Source organism: Pipistrellus hanaki (genome assembly GCF_964339955.1).
Source record: "Pipistrellus hanaki genome assembly, chromosome: 7".
In the NCBI taxonomy this organism is placed as follows: Eukaryota; Metazoa; Chordata; class Mammalia; order Chiroptera; family Vespertilionidae; genus Pipistrellus; species Pipistrellus hanaki.
Genome location: NC_140509.1, coordinates 49,418,825 through 49,441,970, shown reverse-complemented (window position 1 = coordinate 49,441,970; position 23,146 = coordinate 49,418,825). Strand labels below are relative to the sequence as shown.

The 23,146-nt window shown below is 38.2% G+C and overlaps 1 protein-coding gene across 6 annotated transcripts in view; it reads left to right on the top strand.

Moving 5' to 3' along the window:
* Positions 1-23,146, top strand: part of ASCC3 (activating signal cointegrator 1 complex subunit 3) — a 216,905-nt gene that overhangs the window by 186,146 nt on the left and 7,613 nt on the right. For all 6 annotated transcript variants that reach the window (XM_084889357.1, XM_084889353.1, XM_084889355.1 and 3 more), the window contains exons 37-38: positions 2,975-3,199; positions 21,929-22,080. In XM_084889357.1, coding sequence (XP_084745483.1) covers positions 2,975-3,199; positions 21,929-22,080 — 377 coding nt within the window. The remainder of the gene's footprint in view (positions 1-2,974; positions 3,200-21,928; positions 22,081-23,146) is intronic.

The window sequence follows — 23,146 nt, the reverse complement described above, 5'->3', positions numbered from 1 at the left end:
CAGCTCAGAGAGGGTGTGGAAGCTCTGGGCCTTTTTCCTATACCTTGTCTGTGCATCTCTTTCATTTGCCTGTTTCCTGTGTTTTATCCTTTTCATAATAAACGAGTAATCTAATAAGTAAAATGTTTCTCTGAATTCTGTGAGCTACTCAAGCAAATTAATGGAACCCAAGTCAAGAATTGTTAGAACTTAATCTGTAGCCAGTCAGTCAGAAACACAGGTGATAATCTGGGTTTACAATTGGCATCTGCAGTGGGAAAAAAGAGACAGTCTATTTATAGAGTTGAATTCTTAATTTGTGGGACCTGATGCTATCTCCAGGTAGATAGTGTCATAATTAAATTGAATTGTAGGACACCAGCTGTATGTAAGACTTGCTTGTTGGTGTGGGACTCCCCTCCACCCCACCTCCTAAACACACACACACACACACACACACACACACACACACATTGAAATTAGTGATTGGAACTACTTAAAAAATCAGCTTGTCAGCCAACCAAAATATAAAAAGTCTGCTGTGATTGAGATTGTATTAAATCAATTTTGGGAGAAACAAGGTATCTTTCTCCATTTAGTTAAGTCTTTAATTTTTCTTAGCAATGTTTTTGATTTTCAGTATACAAGTCTTTTACATCTTTTGTCAGATTTATTTCTAGGTATTTAATACACTTTATATTATTATAAATTTGTTTTTAGTTTTGATTTTTGGTTGCTAATATACAAAAATACAATTGATTAATTTGATTTTTGTATATTAATCTTATGTACTGAACCCTTGCTAATCGCACTTATTTTAGTAGATTATTTTATAGGTTTTATTGGTTTTTCTATATTGATGATCATATCATCTACAAAAAAGACAGTTTTATTTCACTTCTTCCCTTTCCATCTGGATGCCTGTTGTTAGTTTTTCTTGCTTGATTGCACTGACTAGAACCTCTTATACAGTGTTGAATAGAACTACTAAGAACAGAGATCCCCGTCTTGTGTCTGATCTTAAGGGGAAAGCATTCAGTCTATTACTGAAATATGTCAGTTGTGGGTTTCTCAAAAAAGCCATTTACTAGATTGAGAAAATACCCTTCTTTTCCTAGTTTACTGAGAGTTTTGGGGGGAATAGGTGTTAGATTTTGTCCAAAAAAATTACATGAATTGAGATGATTGTATAGTTTTCAAGTTTATTTTATTTATTTTTTATTTTTTTTATAAAATATATTTTATTGATATTTTACGGAGAGGAAGGGAGAGAGATAGAGAGCTAGAAACGTCAATGAGAGAGAAACATCGACCAGCTGCCTCTTGCACACCCCCTACCGGGGATGTGCCCACAACCAATGTACATGCCCTTGGCCAGAATCGAACCCGGGACCTTTCAGTCCGCAGACCGATGCTCTACCACTGAGCCAAACCGGTTTCGGCTTCAAGTTTATTAATAAAATGAATTATATTAATTGATTTTCAAGTATTAAACCAATTCTGTATTCACTCATTGCACTCCTGTAGTTTGACATTTCATTGTTCAGCGCTTACACATTTAGAAGTGTTGTGTCTTCTTAGAGAATTGACCCCTTTATCATTATATAATTCCCTTCTTCATCCATGATAATTTTCCTTGCTTTGAAGTATGCTCTGCCTGAAATTCATAAAGCTACTCTTGTTTTCTTTTGATAGTTGTTAATGGTATATTTTTCTTCATTTATTTTAATTTATATGTGTCTTTAGATTTAAAGTGGTTTTCTTGTAGACAGCATATAGTTGGATCATGTTTTTGCATTCACTCTGATAGTTTCTGTCTTTTAATCAGTTCATTGAGACCATCGACAGTAAAAGTGATTGTTGATAAAAATCCTTCACATATCTGAGTTTCACTTCTGTGGATTCACCTCACCGTGAATGGAAAACAGTATTGGTTTTGTTGTTGTTTGTTAAGAACAGTGTGCTCTGGCATTTTTCAGAGTGGTGCATTTTGCTTCCCCCTGCTAGAAAACCCCAAAGAGATATTTCTTTGATATTAACTGTGGGAATCTGGTCAAGCGCCTGAAGATAAATTTCACAATATTGTGAGAGCCCGCTCTGATCGTCCCCGTGGAGTTTTTAGCTCTCAGAGTTGTCCACACAGAGCCTCCCACCACTCCTCAATTGCAGTTAAGGTTTTCTCACCACGGCACTGGTTCCCGTGGCAGTTTCAGCTTATGAATCTCTGCTCCTCTTAGCGGTGACTCCCTGAATTAGCCTGTGTTTCCAGTGTTGGGGACAATAGTTTGTCCTGTGTCCTCCCCTCATATGGAGCCAAGAAGACTTGTTGATTTTTTTAGTCTGTATAGCTTTTTACTTATTAGGACAGAGTGGTAGCTTCCAAGCTCCTTACTTGTAGAACTGGAAACTTTGAACAAATTAATTTAATCTAAAATAGTACAGCCTTTTCTTACCTCACCAATCCTTATTCTGTTCCTCCTTAATCCCAGCTCCACCTTGTTTCTCCCACTTATCGATAGATCTTAAATATTACTTTTCCAAGAAGCTTTCTTTGACTCACTAAAGTAACTAATTCCCAAATTGAATGTTCCTTCAGCACTCTGTACTTAGCATAATATTCATTACACTTGATAGAACATTCATTAAACTTGATAGAACTTTGTCTCTGATGCGCTCTTAGTCTCTAGCTCACTTTGTGGGGCCAGTGTCAGGCATGATATTTGATGCCTAGTAGAGTTGCTATTTTTGTTTACTGTATAAATAAGAAAAGCATTCATGAATTTCACAGGTATTATACATTACTTGCTTTTCCTTACATATTAAAAGTAGCATTGAACAAAGCAAAATTCTTAAGGGATAAGGTTATCTATGATTTTTCTAAACCATGTTTTAAATTTCAATAATTAAAACTAAGAAGTACATTAATTATTATACTTTTGATCTAGCACAGTAAAATATATATATTGCAATATATATGGATGTGTTTGTTTTTCAGGATGCAGAAGAATACACAGATTTGCCAGTAAGGCACAATGAAGATCATATGAATAGTGAACTGGCAAAATGTCTTCCCTTCGAATCAAACCCTCATTCATTTGACAGCCCTCACACCAAAGCACATCTCCTGCTACAGGCACATCTCAGCCGAGCCATGCTGCCCTGCCCGGATTATGATACTGATACTAAAACTGTCCTGGACCAAGCTCTCCGAGTGTGTCAGGTATGAAAGTCATTCCTAATACCTACATTTTTCTCCCACCACTTCTTTTTTTTTTTTTTTTTTAATATATTTTATTGATTTTGTACAGAGAGGAAGAGAGAGAGATAGAAAGCTAGAAACATCGATGAGAGAGAGTCATCGATCAGCTGCCTCTTGCACACCCCCTACTGGGGATATGCCCGCAGCCAAGGTACATGCCCTTGACCGGAATCGAACCCGGGTCCCTTCAGTCCCCAAGCCGACGCTCTATCCATTGAGCCAAACCGGTCTCGGCCCACCACTTCTTTTTTGTTGTTTTAGAATTAAATATATTTGCACTTAAACATTTTTATTTTGGAATTTTAAAGAAAAACCTGGTGAATCAAATCAAGAATTTTCAAAGGGAAAGCAAATATGAATTCCAGTTATTCATTCGATTAAAATTTATTGAAAGTAAACTATTACCAGGCCCTTTTCTAGGCACTAGGCATTCAGCAGTGAATGAGACAGAAAAATATCAGCTCTCATGGGTTTCCAGTCAAGATGACAAAGACAGACAAAAATATGTCAAAGGGTAAAAACTGCTATTTAAAAAATAATAATAATAATGTGTGATATATAATAAAGGAAATAGAAAGATGGGAGGTGCTGATTGGTACTATTTTTTTATTGTTGACACTATTACAGATGTCCCATTTTGCCCCACGCCCACCCCCCAGCCTTCACCACATTGTTGTCTGTGTCCATGGGCTGTGCATATATGTTCTTTGGTTAATTTCTTCACCTTCTTTTACCCAGACCCTCCCACTCCCTACCCCTCTGACAGCTGTCAGTCTGTCCCATGTATCCATGCCTTTGGTTCTATTTTGTTTGTCAGTTTATTTTGCTCATTTGATTCCACATGTAAGTGAGATTATATGCCATTTGTCTTTCTCTGACTGGCTTTCTCAGCTTAACATAATACTCTCCAGGCCCACCCATGTTGTCACAAAGGGCAAGAGTTCCTTTTTAATAGCCATGTAGTATTCCATTGCGTAAATGTACCACATATTTTTTATACACTTATCTACTGATGGGCACCTGGGCTTTTCTGGATCCTAGCTGTTATAAATAATGCTGCTATGAACATAGGGATACATATATTCTTTCTGATTGGCGTTTTAGGATTCTTTGAATAAATATTCCCAGAAGTGGGATTGCTGAGTCAAAAGGCAGTTTCATTTTTAATTTTGTTGAGGAAACTCCATACAGTTTTCCACAGTGGCTTCATCAATTTTAATGTGGAGTTCAGGGACTGTCTTACTTACAAGGTGACATTTAAGAAACAATTAAAGGAAGGGGGTGAGCCCAAGTTTATCTGGGGGAGTGATTTCCAAACACTGAGAAAACTAGTTCCAAGACTCTCATGTAGGAACTTATTTGGTATATTCAGGGAAATCAAGGAGGCCATTGCAGAAAAAGATGGAAAGGAGTGATTAGAAAAGAGGTCAGAGAGGGTTAGGAGAAGAAATTATAGAAAAAATGGGTCAAGTCATGTAGGGAGTTTGTAAACCATGGTAAGGGTTTTGGATTTTACTCTGAATGAGAGGGAAGATACTAGAGCAGTGGTTCACTAATGGTTATGTGGGATATATTTTATGAATAGTTACTATACTAATTAAACAGAAATTCTCAAATATTTATTACTTCATTTAAAAACACAATAATAATCCACTATACATTAATATAAATAACATGATTTTTCATGAAAAATAAACTATTTTCCAAAACAATAAAAATTAGTGAAAAGTGTTGTATTTTCTGTTTTTTTGCAATTAGCCTATCTAATAAGAGAGTAATATGCAAATTGACCATCACTCCAAGACACAAGATGGCACCCCATATGGTCAAAGATGGCTGCCCCCATGTGGACACAAGATGGCCACCACAAGATGACCTGCAGAGGAGAGCAGTTGTGGGGGACCAGACCAGAAAGAGAGGGCAGTTAGGACCTTTCAGGTCAGCTGGGGAGTGGTTAGGATCAGGCTGGCAGGCAGAAGCGGTTAGGGGCAATCAGGTAGAGGCAGGTGAGTGGTTGGGAGCCAGCAGTCTTGGATGATGTCCTACTGAGACAGATTGTGAGACAGATGTCCTACTGCCCATTTAGGCCCAGTGGGATTGGGCCTAAACAAGCTGTCAGACATCTCTCAAGGGGTCCCAGATTAAAGAGGGTGCAGACTAGGCCAAAGGACGCCCCCCCCCCAACCGAGGCATGAATTTTATGCACCAGGCCTCTAGTCCAGGGGTCTTCAAACTACGGCCCGCGGGCCACATGCGGCCCGCAGAGGAGTCTGATCCGGCCCGCCAGGTTTTTTGGGCAGTGAGCGCAGCCGAGGTGTTACAGTAGGAATTAGTAGTTCATATAGTCCGGCCCTCCAGCTCTCTGAGGGACCGTGATCTGGCCCCCACTTTAAAAAGTTTGAGGACCCCTGCTCTAGTCTTTAATATCTTGATTACCGTATTTTCCAACGTATAAGACGACCCCCTAATTTTACAGTTAAAACATAGGTTTAGGAGGTACACTGTGTTCTAGTAAAAAGCCTGCTCAGATTGGCCAGAGTCAGAGAGGCGGTCTATTAAAAAAAGAACTGGTGTTGCCTCGGAAGTGGGGGGTAGTCTTATACAGCGAATATAGGCCTAAACCTATGTTTTAACTGTAAAATTAGGGGGGGTCGTCTTATACGCCGGAAAATACGGTAATAGAAATCAGGTAGATTAATCACTTTTGCAATGTTTGTCACAATATGTTTTAGTTGAAGTGTATGAAGAAAATCCAACCTCACAGAGACGAGTATTTTATAGCCTTTTCAGATAATTGTGGAAATTCTTCTTTGATACATATGAAACCTTGACATGTGATGTTCTTTAAAGATTAGTTGCAATGTAGAATTTGAAACCATGTCAATAATTTTTATAACTTGAAGGTGGCTGGGCCACATTGGTATGAGTGAGATTGGTAAGAATTGGTTGAATATATATATATATTAAGGAAATTAACAGATTTTGCTAATGAATTTGACAGGATTTTTAGGGAAAGTTAGGAACCAAAGATGATTCCAAAACTTTTCTCCAGAGCGGCTGGAAGGCTGGGGCTGCCATTTACTGGGAGATTGAGAGGAGCAGGGTAGGAGAAGCATAGCCAAATGAGACTTTAAGAGATTTTGATTTTCTACATTTTATGACATTTCTGTAGTAGAAACAATTTTTAAAATTTTCAAAAGACCTCAGATGATTTTAAAAGTCGAGTAAGAGTAATGAGTCTGTGAAGATTTCTGTACAAGTACGTTATGGAATCATTTGCAAAATTGAAGACTTGGAAATAACCTAAGTATCTCTCAGGCTATAGAACACTGCAGAATATTACAATTTCATTTATGAATATTACATCTGTGTAGAGAATCTACATCTGTATGTGAATATGTACCCAGAGAGAAGATTCAGAATAGTGTTCACTAAAAGATTAACAGTAGCCATCCCTGTGTAGCAGAATTTAGGGTGATTTTAACTTATTCTTTATGCTTCTCTAAAATGTTTAAGTGTTTTAAAATGAGTTGCTAACAATTTTATTATCAGGAAAAAAAACTTTGTTTTATCATTTAAATGAATAGGGATATTTCCTAAGATTAGAGTAACCATAAACTTAGCAGGAATTAGAAGGGAAGTAAGGCCATAATAAACACATAAATTTTTTTGACACCCTTTTTGTAACCAACACATGGTTTATCTCTCTAGGAAGATGATTTGCCACTCTTTATTAGTCACACTTTATAAACGGGGGTTAAAGTTCCTAACATTTTCTCTAGGGCCCTGGATATCCATTTGTGTTTTCTATAACTGTTTTCCCTCCTTAAACACTGACCTGTTAATGAACCCTGGGGTCAGAAAGGATTGGAGAAAAGTTGCAGGGAGAATTAAATTTTTCTACATGTAGATATACTTAATAGATGTATATAGGTGTAGCATATCTAAAAGTTATCTAATCAACTTGCTAGTACTTTCTTTTTTACTATCCAGTCAGTAGTGATTTTCAGGCTATGTGATAATAGAAATAAGCAATTTCTAAAGGAGCCTATTTCTAAGTTTGCTAAAAGGGAAAAGAATTCAGGATTTTAACCTCTATTAGATATTCTATTTATAATATCTAAAGAGAATAGTTTTCTCTTTAATTATAAAACCCAATACCTTTCATTGCAGCAAATCTGGAAAAACGTTAAAATTAGTCATTGATAGTAATTTTATCTTCACCCCCATGAATATGAGGGTTTTTTTCTTTTTTTAATCTTTTATGAAGATGCTTTTTAATTTTTTTTATTTTGAAATAAAATTTAGACATACAGTATAAAAAGTTTGTAGAGCTAGTCACAACATTTTAATATATTCTTCAGCCAGCTTCCCCTAATGTTATTATCTAGCCTCAATACTAATCTAGTCCTATTAACTAATCCACAGGCTTCATTCATATTTTATCCATTTGAATTTCACTCCACTGACATCCCTTCCTCTGGACCAGGATACTTCCTTGGCTTTCCTGACCTCGGCACTTTGAACAGTACTGGCCAGTTACTTTATAGAGTGATCCCTTCATTGGGTTTGCCTAATTTCTCCTCGTAATTACATTTAAGTTATATGTTACTGGCAAGAATGCCACAGACATGATGCTTTACCCTCTCAGTGTATCATCAGGAAGCATGTGACATGAATGTCTCATTACTGGTGACATTTACTCTGTGCACATGGTGGTATCTGCCAGACTTCTCCACTGCAAAGTTTCTTTTTTTTCTTTTGTAATTATTTGGTATTTTGTGCAAGATACTTAGAGGTTTGAGATTGTGCAAATGTTCTGTTTCTCATCATACTTCCTTCCATTATTTTCAGTATCCATTAGTGAATTTTGTCTGAAATAATTATTATTATTATGGTTTCGATTTCCTTTATTCCCAGAATTTACTGTAAAAAAAAAGAACTTTCTCTATTTACTTACTTTATTTAGTTATTTATTTATGTAAGTATAGATTCATATAGAGTGTTTGTTTTATTCTACGAGGTAAAATCCATTACTGTCATTTATTTTGCTACCTATATTGTCTCAGTGTCAGCCACTGGGACCTCTCACACTAGGTCCTGGATCACGTTGACATGCCCCATCATTTTGTGAACACCACCTCGCATTTTGGCATCTTGTGCTTGTTCCCCTATCCCAGGCCTAGAATCAGACATTTTTCCAAAGAGCTCTGGTTCTTTTTATCAGAGCATGGTTTTAGAGACCAAAAGCTGAGCACTTGTTGACTCCATCCCTACCTGGGTGTCTTCGCCTCTAGACCCACTCAGTGGGCAAGACTAGGAAATGAAACTCTGTACACTACACAGATATCTATATCTAGTTGTATATCTGTAAGTGTATGTATGATTATATGTGTGAAAAACATTTGTATTCATAAAACCATGAGTTCATTTTAATACCTACAATTCTAATCCAATACCAAAGGCTTCATTTTAGTTCCCCCCTTGTTAATTTATGACTCCTTTCTCTACCTGTGGGAAACCTGACTCTCACTTATCAAAATATATTTACTTATTTCCCCAATTCTTGCATACACCTGATATAGTTTTAGAATTACTAAGCCTTCCTTCTCCAGAAAACAAATGTATTAGCTAGAGTATAATAGTTATTGATATTATAGTTCTTTTTTGTCTTTAGAGGCTTAGATGCTCCATTACTTTGTATATTTATAAATACACATGTCCTTTCACTTTTTTTTTTTTTTTTTACAAATTTTAATTTGTGTTATTTTATAACCTTTAACTTAATTTATAACATTAAATATTCTCAGCATAACGACTGCACTTTATGCCTTCACATGAAGATTACAGTTTATTTAATGAGTTCTCTGTTGTCAGACATTGAGTGTGCCATTTTCCTTTATTATAAACTAGAGTCCTGGTGCACGAACTCTAGTTTATAATAAAGAAAAATTGCACACTCCATGTCTGAATTTGTGCACCAGTGGGGTCTCTCGGCCTCACCTGTGGGATCAGGCCGAAACTAGCTCTCCAACGTCCCCCGAGGGCTCATGGATCGAGAGAGGGTGCAGGTCTGGCTTAGGGGCCTCACTGGTGTATGATCAGCGCTGGGGAGGTGTGCAGGAGGTTAGCCAGCAGGGAGGGACCCCAGGGGGGCTCCACGGTGTGTCCAGCCCATCTCATTCAGTCCTAATCGGCGGGACCCCAGCAGCAACATAACTTACTGTTGGAGCATCAGCCCCCTGGTAGTCAGTGTGCGTCATAGCGAGCAGTTGAGCGGCGTAAGCATATCATTAGCATATTATGCTTTGATTCATTGAACAGACAACTGGACATTTAGCATATTAGATTTTTATTATGTAGGATTACAAACAGTAGTGATGACCCTCTTAAATGTTGACTTGACTTTTCAGAAGTCACCTAGAAAGAAACTTTGTTGTCCTGAGATGGCAACCAGCTTTAACCCTAAATCTCTTATTTCTGAAAATTTTTTGTAAGATTCTGATAAAAGCAAGCCAGGAAAAGGAAAGAATATAAGGGTTGCCCTTGGAAAATTTGAGCAAAAGTTAAGAGTAAATAAACTTTTCCATGGCTGATTGACCATTTTAATGATTGTACCCTATTCTCATTTGATGTGTGAATACTGTTGGCCTTAGAAAGCATTAGTTCACGAAGTTTTCCAAGCGACAGCTCTGCTGGCTGATTGAAAATTACACTACTGCCCTCATGGGACATCAGCATGACCTTATGTTTTGTGTGTGGGACTCAGTGCCACCAGCTTTTCTATAAATTCAACTCTGCTCCTATGTTAGTAAAAGGCTTAGGAAAGTTACTTAACCCCAGTGCCTGAGTAAAATAGTACCTTACAAGAGTGGTGCATTAGTGTTAATATTTAAAGTAAACAACAACTTGAGAACTCAAATAACTAAGTCTATTTTAGTATTCTCATTCTCAATAGTTCTTTTATTTCCTTGCTTTTCTATGGTCATTTAACTCTAAAGTTTTTTTTTTTTTACTACTTTTATTTTCTAGAAATACACCTTTTACTTGAGCCATAATTTAGATTATGAAAACTCTATAGTTTTGACTACCTATGTCCTAGGTTATCTTTCGCAAAAGAAAACAATAGTTGTTGTAGTGGTAATTTACTCTGGCTTAAGTCAGAATACACAATATAGCTTGTCTTCTCTTTTACCCATCTGAAGTTAGGAATCAAGGCCATTTGTGTCGATACTTTTGGTTTAAGGTGCTTTTTATCATGGTTCCTTTTAATATTTTTCTATTACGAGCATTTCCATTTCCATCCCACTCAACAAAAATAAGGATAAAAATTTTTGTACATACCTCAATTTTTTAATCTTCTTAAAATATTCTAATTTATAAATTGGACAACTATGGAATTGATTATTCTTGCCATTCACCTTTGAGCTCTTCTTCTTGATAATGTTAACTTTAAAACATATTTGTAGAATGTACAATAGTAAATGATGTGACATAATTTCTGTGCCAAATATGCCAAAGGAAAACTTTGTTAGCTTTTATAGGGGGGGGGGGGGGATTTACAAATAAGAAGTATCAAAAAATAAAGTGACTTGTATAAATTTTCCAAATGTGATGGCAAAGCTAGAACTGCTGATAAGTGCCTGGTGTTTTGATTAGCTCTCTCCCTCACACTGTCTTTTATCAAAGGATAAAGGAGTTGTTGTTCAGAGAAGTTAAATAAATTAAAGGTGATATGGTAAGGCAGTCCATATGGAGACCAGGACTCTAAATCCTGCCCTAATATCTCTGATCTTTTCTAAAACTGCCATAAATCTTTACATTAAAATCATCTTTATTTACATGAAAAACTACCTAAATGCAATACTAAGCCAAATCATATAAGGATTCCATTGTCGTATAAAACTGGATTTTAAAATTGTACTTGTGAGCTAGTCAGAATTTGTTTTAAAATGTGAGAACTTCACAGTGATTTCCCCTTTTTTTAAACTAAGAATTGTTAAATTAATCCCTCCTTCTCGTATACTCAAACCACCTTCCATTAATTACTCCAGTTCCCTCTTCAACAGTCTGTCTATAACTACTTTAACCAGTTTCTAAGAGGGACTTGTTGATATGATTGATATTTGTAACTGCTTTATTATATCACTCTACAGAGTCCAGTTGATATGCTGTTTGTTTTTTTTCTTTTGTATCAACTGCTTATGATTCTTTTTGAGGATTTTATATTATGCTCTATAGACCATGAATTAATCATTTACTTGCTCACATTCTTCAGTAAAACTACAATAATTGGAAATAATGGGGGGAAAGTCAGACTGGAGATAAAACCATAGAAGAAAGGAGAATGCCAACAGAATTACAAGATGACCCTGTATGTGCACACTAGAACAACCTATGCATAGGTTTACTATTAAAATACACATACACACATTTTATGTTCCTCTTTCCTTCTTAAAGATTTGCCTTCTCTGCTCAGGTTGGATTATTGGCTTTTTTCACTGGCTTTTTTCACCACCACCATTACTGGGGAATTCTTGGTGGTAGCCTTTGTCCATCTCAATGATCCTTTTCTGAAAATCTTTAAACCTTTAGTAGCAATAGTCAAGCTCAGAGATTCTTTGCCCCAAGATATGGAACTAGCAACTCTCCAAATGATAGCAGACATCTTCTCTTTACTATTAAGTAAAAGTATAAAGTTCTATATTCTACATTAAGGAACATATTTATACACATTAAATTCATGTTCCATTGCCCTAATGGAAATAGGCAAAAGTAAACTAGGGGACCTGACTTAATAATAATCTATGTGATTTAGTGCCTAAAAGGAAGATCTTTAAGGAGCTATATTATGATGGTTTCCTCTGTTTTACAAATTCTTGTATCTAACTTTAATATAGGAGCTGTTGTTTTATACTAGTGTCCCAGTGTACAGATCCGTGCATATTGAAAGGAAATTAATTAAAAGAAATATTTAAATATCACAATTCACCCTATCTCTATAATAGAAGTGTCAACCAAATTCATGGTCAACAATGACAGATTGAAACACACATGTGTGATTGGCATCAGCGAGAGCTTTTTATGTATAGACTAGAAGCCCAGTGCACAAAATTCATGCATGGGGCTTGTGTCCCTCAGCCCAGCCAGCACCTTCTCCAATCGGACATCCCTCTCACAATCCAGGACTGCTGGCTCCCAACTGCTCCCTGCCTGCCTTCCTGATTACCCCTAACCACTTCTGCCTTCCAGCCTGATCATACCCTAACCACTTTCATGCCAGCCTGATTGATGCCTAACTGCTCCCCACCCAGCTTGTTTGTCCCTAACTGCCCTCCCCTGCAGGCCTGGTCACCCCTAACAGCCCTTCCCTGCAAGCCTAGTTCATCCCCGCCCGCCCCCCCCCCACACACACACAATTGCCCTCCTCTGTATGCCTGGTCCCCACAACTGCTCTCTCCTGCAGGCTTGGGTCCCCCCAATTCCCCTTCCCTGCAGGCCCAGTTGCCCCCAACATCCCTCCTCTGCTGGCCTGGTCACCTTTAACTGCCTTCCCTTGCAGGCTTGATTGCCCACAATTGCCCTCCCTTGCAGGCCTGGTTCCTCCCAACTGCCCTCCCCTGCTGGCCATCTTGTGGTGGCCATCTTGTGTCTACATGGAGACAGCCATCTATGACCACATGGGGGTATCCATCTTGTGTGTTGGAGTGACGATCAATTTGCACATTATTCTTTTATTGGATAGGATAGAGACCTGGTGCATGGATGGGGGCCAGCTGGTTTGCCCTGAAAGGTGTACCGGAACAGGGCAGGGGGATTCCTTGGGGCATGGGGAAGCCTGGGTGAGGGGCCTCTGGTGATTTGCAGGCTGGCCATGCCCCCTGGCGACCCAAGCAGAGGCCCTGGTATCTGGAATTTATTTACCTTCTACAGTTGAAACTTTGTAGCCTGGAGTGGAGGCCTGGGCCCGTTAGGGTGTGTGGAAAGCTTTGCTTCTTCCATTGCCAGGGGCAACCCTAGCCCCTTGCTCTTTCCAGCTCCATGGCTACGGCCATTTCTGTTTGGATTTGTTTACCTTCTATAATTGAAACTTTGTAGCCTTGAGTGGAGGCCTAGGCCAGCAAGGGCAGGCAGAAAGCTTGGCTTCCTCCATTGCCTGGGAAACCCAAGCCTCCCTCCTGCTCTCTGTGGCTGTAGCCATCTTGGTTGGGTTTATTTGCATGCTCTCTCTGATTGGCTGGTAGGCGTGGCTGGTGGGTGTAGCGGAGTGATGGCCAATTTGCATATTGCTCTTTTATTAGATAGGATGTTCCATAATGCCCAACACTTTTTTAAATACTGAGTTTCTATCTTCTCTTTCACAGATGAAATAATATGTAGTTCATCAACACTCAATAAACTTGAGCAATTGTCATAAAAAATGCTAGTCAAAAAATAACTTTAATACGCTGCATAAATAAAGGCAATTTGTATACTTTTCTCCACTTAGAGAACCTTCTTACATTTGCAAAATCAAATTGCTAAAAGGTTATTGTGGAGTTATTGTTTAGCCCAAACTTCAAAACAATAACTTGATATTTTTATCTTTATAACAGTATCTAATAAACTTTAAAAGTGTGTTACATGTAAAAAACTAGTTACTATAATTTTCTAGAACCCACAACTATTCTGAAAAAAACATTGCATCTTCAGCCTATTTTAAAAAAGTATGCTAATTAATAACAAGATATGTATGTATGAACATTTTAGGATCTGAGAATAGGAAATATCCGATAAGGGAAACAAAAGAAGATACGATTATATGAATATTTCTTATTGGCCCAATTCTTTTAACTGAAAAATACTATGACTATATCTGGGTCTATATTCCCATTAACAGATTATTCCCGTTTGTAGTAGATTAAAAGCATAGAAAAATTTGATAATGCCAGGAGATAGAGCTGTCATGGAGAAAGGCTAATGTAACCTTGGAGGAATATTTACCTATGGGTGCACTAAGCAAAGGCTCTGTGGGTTGTCAGTGTATTGAAGAATGTCAGTGTCAAGTAAATGAACAAGTTTTAGAATCATAGAGTCAAATACAGTTACCAATGAAAATAGTCCAGGTATTACGAAGTTTAACAAAAGGAGTACTTAGTCAAGTCCTTAGTCTAATTCTTGTTAATAATGTTTTGATATAGCAAATGGTAGATAAAATTTTCTATGTATTCATATTTTTAAATGCTTATAGTTAGACTAAATGAACAGACTACCTTTATGTGGAGAGTATAGCACAATAAGCTTCAGAAAGCTTCTTTAAATTATTTTGAAGAAAAGATAGATGGGTTATAAGTAAATAATTTTTAGATTTCCAAAATTGGATTATACATATTTAGCAGTCTACAATTTGAAGAGTTAATAACTGCAACTCAAGTCTTTAAAGAATCCTAAAATGAAAATTACACTATTAAGTTTTTAAATATATCTCTTTTATAAGTATGTTTCAAGGAATATTAAAACTATGAGCATACATTTGGAGGATTTCGTATCATGCAAGGTATGCTGGAACCTTATCAATAACTATTTATAATGTCACTGACTGTTAAGGTGACTTGGGCATAATTCTTGGCACATAATATCTCTCAGTATGTCATGGGTAAATGGAATGAATAAATAGTTTACTTTTTCCCATCTAGTTCTTTTTTAGGAGAAGATTGAAAAGGGAAATTTATTATGTGTAGATTCTCATAATGTTTTAAAGATTATCTGCCAAATCTGAATTGTCTACCAACACATGTAGTCTGTTGTAAACATTAGTGTGACCTTATCAAATTCATAGAGGCGGGGAAGTCTAATTCAGGCTGCGGTCCTGACCAGGCTGCCAGGAGCTCATGTCTTGGCATAGGAGCCTGATGAAGTTTTATTAATGGGTGACTATTTAAAAACAAGTAATTCTAAATGAACTTAATCCTGAGTGATTATTCTTCCAACTGAAAAGATCCACAGTAGAGTGCAGAATCATCTTCTAATATCAAAGCTATGTTTTAATTCTAAAGCAGAACACCCAAAACACCATCTAAAACAAAGCACCATTCCCCATTTCAGAAGCAACATGGAGCTGATGCATTTAACATTTCTAAAACTAACACAAATATGTGGATTTTGAGGTATTAAACATCTTTACTTTTATGGATTTATAGACAATCTCCCTTCAAGGACTGTAATGTAATCTGAAAGGCTATTTCCCCCAGGGTGACTCTACCTGTAAGCTCTTGTAAGACAATTGGTGATGGGTTATTGATATGATGCTATTATGAAGGATACTTCTACCCCCAACTCCTCTCCTCACACCCACATAACAACCCTTTTCCCGGTTGGGGCTGTAGGAAATGAGTAATGCTTAACCCATTTGTGTGATCAGTTCACTTAAGCAGCTACTGTGAAATGTTAATCACAACTTTAATTTGTACTGCATTAGCATTTTGATTAACTTGTAGGCTTGCTAGCACACTTGAAGCGCTTTTACTCATAGTTACAACTCGGAAATGACTTTTTGATTAATTAAGTTTGTTAGACAGCAGCTGAGCTTCCTGAATGCTAACCTTCTGGGGGTAAAAGTTCAGGAGAAAGTTACTGTGAACAACTGTTGCTATTGAAAAAGATTCTTATAAACATATTTATAGCATTTTAATTATTGACAAAATATTGGGACATTATTTACCACTGACCTAAACCTTGAAAGGAGTGTGCCTTTCTATTAAAAAAGCTCTTTTCAGGTTTTCCCATCATCGTAAAACTGCTGGGAGCTCTTCAACTAAGTAGAGCATTTATTTCCTAGCAGATGTCTAACAACTAATGTTTTAACAGGCTGCCTGGGATGAATTTTCATAGTTGTTTTTTTTTTTTTTCCTAAATTTTCTATTTTATAGTTTTAGATTTACAGAAAAGTTGCAAAGATAGAACGAAGTTCCCAAATAATCATACCCAGTTTTCCTTTATTATTAACTTAGGTTAACATGGTACTTATGTCATGATTAATGAACTAATATTGATTATTATTAACTAGAGTCCATATTCATTCAGAATTCTCCAGTTTACTTAATGTTATTTTTCTATTCTAGGGTCTCATTTCAGATACCACATTACATCCAGTTGTTATGTCTCTTTAGGCTTCTCTTGACCGTGAATTTCTCAGCTTTTCATTGTTTTTATGATCTTTCCATAGTATGTTTCTCTCTCAAGACAGTCTATATATAACAATTTGTTTTTATAAATTAATTAAAATCCTTTTTTATCATTATAGACTAAATAAATATGCCTCTCAAACTCTGATAGTATATTATCTTTCTGTTGCTTAATTTGAACAGAAGTAGCACCATTATCTAGTTTGTCATTATCTTATTTTCACCTGATTGTTGTTACCCCTACACTATCACTACATACTTTAGGATGGCTCTCTGGGGATGTGAGGAAAAGGAGAACAGGTTCCTTGAGAGGGAGGAGGAGAGGGTTCAAGTCACCAGAATGCTGAGAAGGATAGAAAGGCTGGAACCTCCTCCATGCCATTTCACCAAGACACCCTGCAACCAGTCCTGAAGACACTAAGGACCAAGTTCACAGACTGTTTCTTCTTGTGGTGGGATTTTTTTTTCTATTGAAGTATAGTTGACATATATTATTTTCAGGTATATAACAGAGTTACTCAACATCCATATACCTTATGAAATGATCACCAATACAATTTTAGTAACCTCTGGCACTGAACAAAATTATTATAATATTATTGACTTTGTTCCCCATGTTGTACATTACATTATCATTTACAGACTTTTAAAACTGAAGTCTAGAAAACTTTAATAATAGACCTCAGACCTACATCTTCTTATCCACCTGATAACATAACTCTTGATGTACAGTAAATGACATCCAGGACCCCTCGGGGAATGTCCGACTGCTGGTTTAGGCCCAATCCCACAACAACCAGGCCTAAACCAGCAGTCTGACAACCCTCTTGCAATCTGGGACTGCTGGTTCCTAACCACTCGCCTGCCTGCCTGCCTTATCACCCCTAACTACCTCTGCCTGCCAACCTGATTACCCCTAACTGCTTCTGTCTGTTGACCTGATCACCCCTAACTCCTCCCCTGCTGGCCTGAACACCCCTAACTGTCCTCCCTGCCAGACTGATCATCCCTAACTGCCCTCTCCTGCTGGCCTGATGCCCCTAACTGCTCCCTTGCCTGCCTGATCACCCCTAACCGCCTCTGCCTACTGACCTGATCACCCCCTAACTGCTCCCCTGCCAGCCTGATCATCCCTAACTGCTCCCTCCCTGCCAGCCTGATCTCCCCTAACTGTCTCTGCCTCGGCCTCTGCCACCATGGCTTTGTCTGGAAGGACATCCGGAAGATGTCTGGAAAATGTCCAGTCTAATTAGCATATTACTCTTTTATTAATATAGCTCATTCAGAAGTAGTAGAATATGGGGTAATGAGCACAGATATGAATTGGAAAACCAAGATGAAGTCATGACTTTATCATTATATCCATGTGAGAATGAGGTCTGGAATGTGTATAGTTTGTATACTTCTCTTTGTTTTTGGCCTCTCCCTCTCTCCCCATCCATCTCTCCTTCCTTCCTCACTCTTTCCTCTCTTGCCTCTCAGTCAGATATAGTCAGACACACATACTACCCCATTCTACATTTCCTCTAAAACTCCTGAGTTGGCTAATTCTTTTTATTTCTCCAGTAATTAAGGTCTGCCTCCTCCCATCCCTCCATCCACATCTTTTCAGATTTCTGCTTCTTTCATCCATTTATGTTTTACTGTCAGTGTCTGCAAAATTTCTCTTTCAACTATGTTCTAGATTGTAGATCTCTTTCCTCACTGTCCTCAAACACCCATTCATAGTCTTCAGCTCCATCTCTTCTCTTAAAGTCATCATAGTGGCTTCAACATCTCCCTTTTCTACTTCATAATTGCATGTATCCCAAACCATTCCACTCTAATAATTACTATATTCTAACCACTTTAGGCACCACCTTCATCATATCACCCTCCGACCCTCCTCTCTGACCAAAGATTCTGTACCAGTCAGCTTAACTGAACATTTCTGTTACTCTTATGCTTTCCTCATCCATTAGTTCAGTCCTTATTCACTTGCCATCCTAAACAGCAATGGCCCTAGAGTTGACCTTTTCAACAGTGATGTCACCAGTAGGCTCAAATCTGTCAACTCTCTGGATTCTCTATCATCATCTGAATTATCTGCTTCAACACCCAAATTAATCATAATCATTATTGTCCTCACCTCTGCTCCTAAGCTGCTCGTTTTAACTCTTCTGGCTGTCCACTTCATGTGCAGGATTACTAAGTCTGTACTCCTAGCCCATACTCTCTCTCCTGACCTCATTTTTACCTGAACCTCTCAAGTGGCTTTATAGTGGCAGCTTAGTTAAAATATGTTCAAAACCAAACTCATCACCTGCTCTCATAAATGACAGCTTCACAGTTTGTTAATCATGATAATGCTTTAATTTTAGTATCCTATCTAATAAAGAGGGAATATGCTAATTGAAAATCATGCCATTGCAAAGATGGCAGTACCCACAGCCAATAAGAAGAGAATATGCTAATTGACTGCCACCCTCAAAGATGGTGGCACCCACAACCAATAAGGAGGGAATATGCTAATTGACTTCCATGCCCTCAAAGATGGTGGCACCCACAGCCACAATATGGTGGTGCCTAGTCCCCTCAGCCCCACCAGGCAGCAGGCATACAGCCGCTTTTCATGCCTCCCTCTGGAATCCCCCAGTCTGCTCAGCCCCCCAGCCACTCTGGACCAGCCCGAGGCACAGGCAAGCTCAGGTAACAAGGGCCAGCTAAGGCTCACACTGCTGGCAGTGGCAAAAATGTGATGGGGTGTCGCCTTCCCCTAATTGCTGGGTTCCCTCCCGCCCCTGAGGGCTTTTGGACTGTGAGAGGAGGCAGGCCAGGCTGAGGGACCCCCCTCCAGTGCATGAATTTTCATGCACCAGGCCTCTAGTAATTTTATAAATGAATACAGCATTATAAATCATATTTCCATCCTGTCACAGCTGGACATGACAAGGAATTAAAAATGATTCCAACTTAGTAGGCAGAATGTTGTTATAATTGTTATAATGGAATTTTTACTAATAAAAAGTGCACTACTCCAAGAGTATAGTGACAAAGAATATTTCCAGATTCTTGCTATCAAGGAGTCTATCGTTTAAAGGCAGATGTGTAAACAGAGATTCACAGTAGGACAGTGGTGGGATGTGGCTGTGTCAAGAGTGCAGACGCATAGGGAAAGAAGTGCCTGCAACCCATCTGGAAGAATCAGGGAGACTTCACAGGAAGGAGCAGCATCCGAGCCAGATGAAAGATCAATAGGCATTTCCTAGGCAGATGAGATGAAGGAGCAGTGCAAGGGCTAAAAGAGAACATAAAGAGCGAGGGCGAATGTGGGACTTTGCCAGTCAGTCAGTATAGGAAGGGCACGTGGGCTGTGCCAGGAACAGACTCAGCAGAGGTATTGACTGGGGTGCAGAGAAGCTTGTTGGCTTAGGTCCTCTGCACAGTGCAAAGCCATTGAAGAAATGTAAGCAGAGAAATAACACAATCGGTTTTATTTCTCTAAAAATTTTCTTTGGTAGCAATATAAACTATGAATTGAAGAAGAGTTAGATGAGAATGAGAATAAAGGGTTTTTTATAACATTTCAGGTGATTTGGTGAGGGCCGGCACTGAGGCAGGGGTGGGGCAAAGAAAACAGGACAGGCCAGGGAGAGACTGAGCAGAGGACTAAGGGTTTGAACGGCTGGCTCACCACATTCAAGTAGTTGCAGAACCTCTTATCGTCCCAGATTCCTGATCTCCCCACCTGCCTTTTCTCTAAATGAAAACAAGATAAATAATAGTTTCCAATTCACAATACAAATTCTCATTTACTTCATGTAAGCAATCACTTTGCATGATTTTTTACATTTTCACATCTGGGCCATACAATGAAAAATTGTGGGGAGCTCTCATAAATTTTATGAGATCTTTCAACTTCATCATGAAAACTTCAAAGTTAAAAACATATGGTCCATCCTTCCAACTCTTCTAGTATGTGAGCCTTTGGTCTGGAATTTATTTTCAGTCAAGCTGTAATGTAAAATCACAAGTAAAATCACCATAGTTACTCTGCATTACAACTTCTAACATCATCATGATTCTGGATTAGATATAATTATTCATTTCTCCTTTCCTTTGCTGTTCCCTCAGAGAACTCAAGAGTTGTGACTTGTGAACTGATGCTGTTTTTATCTGGGTGGTTTTCATCATGACCTGCTTGTCTCATGCACTTCAAAGGAAGGCAGAGTGTTTTAATCAGCTCTGCAGAGAAACAGGAAAAAATAGAAGTAGATGTCTCCTAGATTTATGAACATGTATGTTTGTACGTGTAAACACACTGCTATACACACATATACATACATATGTATACGTTTATTGCACCAACACTCACGCTTTATGATGTATAATTAATGGACTCATGAGTGCTGTAGACTAAGTTGCCCATTCCAACACATTAACCATGATATCCAGAAACATTAGCCCGTTTCCCTGGGATGTCTATAAAAAGACCACAGGTTGGTTTAGCCAGATGCTTTTAAAGCTATTTGACATGATTCAAATTAGAGAACATAAAATAGGAAATCCAAAACTTAGAAGAAAATATATGTCTGTTTCAATAGTACTAAGTAGTATGGCAAATTAATTTTACCAAAATAATATACCTTAAAAATTATTTCTAAAAATCTGCTAATAGATTTTATACGTTTGGTAAATATTTTACAGACAGTAATCATATTAATATGATGTTAAGCATGTACTAGGTACATCTAATTTCTCTTACCTTCATCTCTCTCTTTCCCAAAATAAGAGAGGACTCTCCTAAAACTATGGAAAGTAGCTGCCTTGGATCAGGATACTAACGTCTGTGACTTTAAGTCAGCATTCTCCGGAATCTAATTTAATTGAAATAGCTTTGCCTGTGTAAACATCTCCTTTGTTTAAATAAGATTTCACTGTTTAGTTTTGCCTTAAGCAAGTGCAGCATTTGTTTGTCCATAAAACATTAGATTAAATGTATAGACTAATATGAATAGCTTCTCATCATTTTAGTGTATCACTGGCAGTGGCCCCTTTGCTAAGCATGTGGTGTATTGTCTTCTTTGGAGAGAAAGTAAATTTTTGGCAAGGAAACCTCCTATCACCTTACCATTATTGATTATAAATTTGGGAAAGACGGATTTACTATTTTAATGCAGCTGTTAATGCTGTTGATACAGTGAATGATATAGGTATTTGCTCTCAAAGTACACTGAATTTTTCTTGTTTTATTCAAAGTACACTGAATTTTTCTCTTTGTTTTACCAGTGTTATCTGTCATTGCTGCCCTAAAAAAAAAATCTAAAAATTTGCACTTTGTAGGAAGTACTGTACAATAAATGCTATAGGAGATTGTTCCCTTCAATCCAACTCTAGTATATTTTCTGGTTCCCATTTTCACTTATATATTTAGGTGTAATGCCTGGGAAATTTTGTGTGTTTGCTTTTTGTTTAAGCTGATATCAGCTCCCGGTGGAGAGGGCCCGTGCCATAGTATCCTTGTAACGTATGCATTTTTCCTGACCAGGCGATGCTCGATGTGGCTGCAAACCAGGGATGGCTGGTGACTGCCCTGAACATCACTAACCTGGTCCAGATGGTGATCCAGGGTCGGTGGCTGAAAGACTCTTCTCTTCTCACAATACCAAACATAGAACAGCACCATCTTCACATTTTCAGGTAATTGTTTTAACGATCAATGTCATTGGACTTTAAATTTTTTTAAAAAATTACTTTCTTTATATGTGTGGTCACTTGATTTTTAGGTTGTGCCTCGAATCTTGATTCCTCACAGGGAAAATGCCCTCCCTTCCCAGAAGGAGATGTGGTCTAGTGATGCGACATTCTCGCTTGGAATTCGGTCCTGTCCCAAGCTGACCGCAGTCCATTTTAACCTCCTAGTAAATTGTTCTCCACTTGCAACATTGGATGCATTTCTGTTTTAACTGTGTTTATACCTTTACAGTACCACCTTTATTTTAGAAGATGCTAAACTATTTTGTTGTCTAAAGCAAAATAAATGACCAATTTCTGTTACTGCAGAATAGATTTGAAGAATCTGAAATCCACAGTTCAAACGTAAATTGTACATCTACAAAATGTCCAAAATTGGGTAGTTATGGATACTAACAGTTCAAGATATAACTGGAGCTTAAAAGATGAGTCTATATTATCATCAAGTTATTTACTCTTAGTTCCTATGTACATGGCTATAAATACTTTAGCAAGGAAAAGGGAAGTACACCTTACAAGCAAGGTCGGCAATGTTTAAGTGAAATTGTTTCTTTCACACCAGCTCGGAGACATGTTGCAGCCAACACGTGGGTTCACAGTCATGTAGACCAGCAGAACAGTCTGACTGAGGCCACTGTCATGCACCCTCTGCCCCTTGTCAGCCAGACTAGGGGTGGCAGTCATTGGAGACATCTAGATATAGGTGCCAGCCAGCACCTCAGCCTCGCATGGGGTCTCCTCAGGAAAGTCCCTCAGTTTGTCCCAATGGGTTCCAGGGCAGTTGTTTCCGTGATGCTGAGTCCCCACCACGGGCTGTCCCTTGGAAAGCAAAAGGCACATTCAGAGCGTGAGCCGCATCAGCAGCTGGTGGCATGAGGGGGAAAGCAGAAAGCTCATATGTCTGCAGCTCAGTTTCGGGAACCCTTCCAATGTGGTGCTAAGAGTTGCGGGAGTTGGGTTTCAGTAGTAAAGCAGACACCTAAGGGTACTTACCCAACACAGCACGCAAGCC